Raw genomic sequence first — 1,951 nt, 5'->3', positions numbered from 1 at the left:
CAAGTGCTTCCACCGAATCTTAATTTTCATGAAATTTTTGCATGATGTTAAATTTAATGTTTGGGAAAGCCTTTTCTTTTTAGACAATACAGTGATTTGTTGGTACGGAGATGTGTCCTGGAACATGAGCAACAAGACATACTCTTTCATTGTCATGGTTCGGATGATGGAGGACATTATGGGGGTGAAAGAACACCACGTAAAGTTCTTCAATCAGGTTTTTTTGGCCCACTCATTTTAAAGATTCGTATATATTCGCCATTACTTGTGATAGGTGCCAACGAACGGGCAATATTTCGGCTCGCGACGAACTCCCATTGAACACGATGATCGAAGTCGAGCCTTTTGATCTTTGGGGTATTGACTTTATGGGACCTTTTGTTCATTCATTCAATAACCAATACATCTTAGTGGCCGTCGTTTACTTTACTAAGTGGGTGGAGGCAATAGCCACCCCTACTAATGATGCATTTGTAGTGTGTGCTTTCCTGAAAAAACATATTTTCACTAGGTTTGGAGCACCACGGGCAATTATTAGTGGTGGTGGATCGCACTTTGTCAATAAGAAATTCGACAACTTGATGGGCATGTATGGCGTAAAGCACAAGGTTTCACTTGGATATCATCTACAAACGAATGGGCAAGTCGAGGTTAAGAATCGCGAAATCAAGAATATCTTGGAAAAAGTGGTCGGCCGAACGAGAAAAGATTGGTCGAAAAAATTCGACGATGCACTATGGGCGTATCGCACGGCATTTACAATGCCATTTGGAATGACCCCTTACCGTGTGGTGTTCGGTAAAGCTTGCCACTTACGTTGGAATTGGAGCATTGCTCTTATTGGGCGTTAAAAAAGATGAATTTTGATAACAATGAATTAAAGGAGAAACGGTTATTGCAAATCAACGAGTTCGACGAGTTACGCGAGCAAGCGTACGAGAGTAATTGGTTGTACGAAGACAAAGTCAAAAGGTGGCACGGTAACAACATCTTACACCGTCAATTTCAAAAACGGCAAGAAATTCTCTTGTTCAATTCACGGCTTCGGTTGTTTTTGGGAAATATTAAATCAAGATGGTCGGGGCCGTTCATAGTCCAACAAGTCTTTCCATACAGAGCTATCGAGATCAAAGACCCTGATTCAGAGCGAGTATTCAAAGTAAATGGGAATAGATTGAAACACTATTGGGGATATATCGGCAAACGCCAAGTGGCTTTGGTCACTTTTGCTTGAGGATAAAGAAGCAACGTCTGGCTGAAGACTTTAAACTTAGCGCTTCTCGGGAGGCAACCCGAGCTTTATTATTTTTCGTATTTTTTTTTATTTTATGTTTTGTTTTAATTTTCATAGGCATGCATTCCAATTAGTCCTTTTGAATTTGAATTTTCAGGGTCGAAAACATGGTCAGAGGGTCCAGATGGTCGTCCGAAAACCAAAGAAAAATCCCAAACGGCCGTCTGGGAAACAGAGGCATTCTCCGCTTTTGAGACGGCCGTCCGAGTTTTTGTGCAAAATCTCAGACGGGCCGTCTGACATCCAGGGAGGAACAGACGCCCGAGACGGCCATCCGAATGTCTGTATAAATTTTAAGACAGTCGTTCGGAATCCACAAACTTGAAAATCAAGTCTCTGGTTTTGAGACGGCTGTCCGAAAAATTATTATGTATAACGAGACGGCCGTCCACAATAATTTCTGGGCGTACTAAAGAAGGAAAAATCAGAGTTCTTCCTCATTATTTCTCAAACCCTACTCATTCTCTCTCTCAAACTCACACACCTAAATTTTTAATTTTTGAATTTCCCTTCCAAATTCGTAAATTTCACACACAAAACTCAATCACAAGTTCTTGAACTCTTATATTGTGTTGGTATTTGCAAGGAGGGTAGAGAATCGAATAAAATTCTCCAAAATCTACCTATTCAAGGCACGCGCACAAGGTGTTCGATAAA

The 1,951-nt window shown here is 40.9% G+C and overlaps 1 protein-coding gene across 1 annotated transcript; it reads left to right on the top strand.

Moving 5' to 3' along the window:
• Positions 1-856: 856 nt before the first annotated feature.
• On the top strand, positions 857-1,234 carry LOC148766985 (uncharacterized). Its single transcript, XM_088825887.1, has one exon. The coding sequence runs from the start codon at positions 857-859 to the stop codon at positions 1,232-1,234; it is 378 nt and encodes a 125-aa protein (XP_088682013.1).
• Positions 1,235-1,951: the final 717 nt, after the last annotated feature.

Source organism: Erythranthe guttata, chromosome 11 (genome assembly GCF_056151865.1).
Source record: "Erythranthe guttata isolate IM_541 chromosome 11, IM_541, whole genome shotgun sequence".
NCBI lineage: Eukaryota > Viridiplantae > Streptophyta > Magnoliopsida > Lamiales > Phrymaceae > Erythranthe > Erythranthe guttata.
The sequence above is the reverse complement of the archived record's forward strand: the minus strand, read 5'-3'. Positions and strand labels throughout refer to the sequence as shown.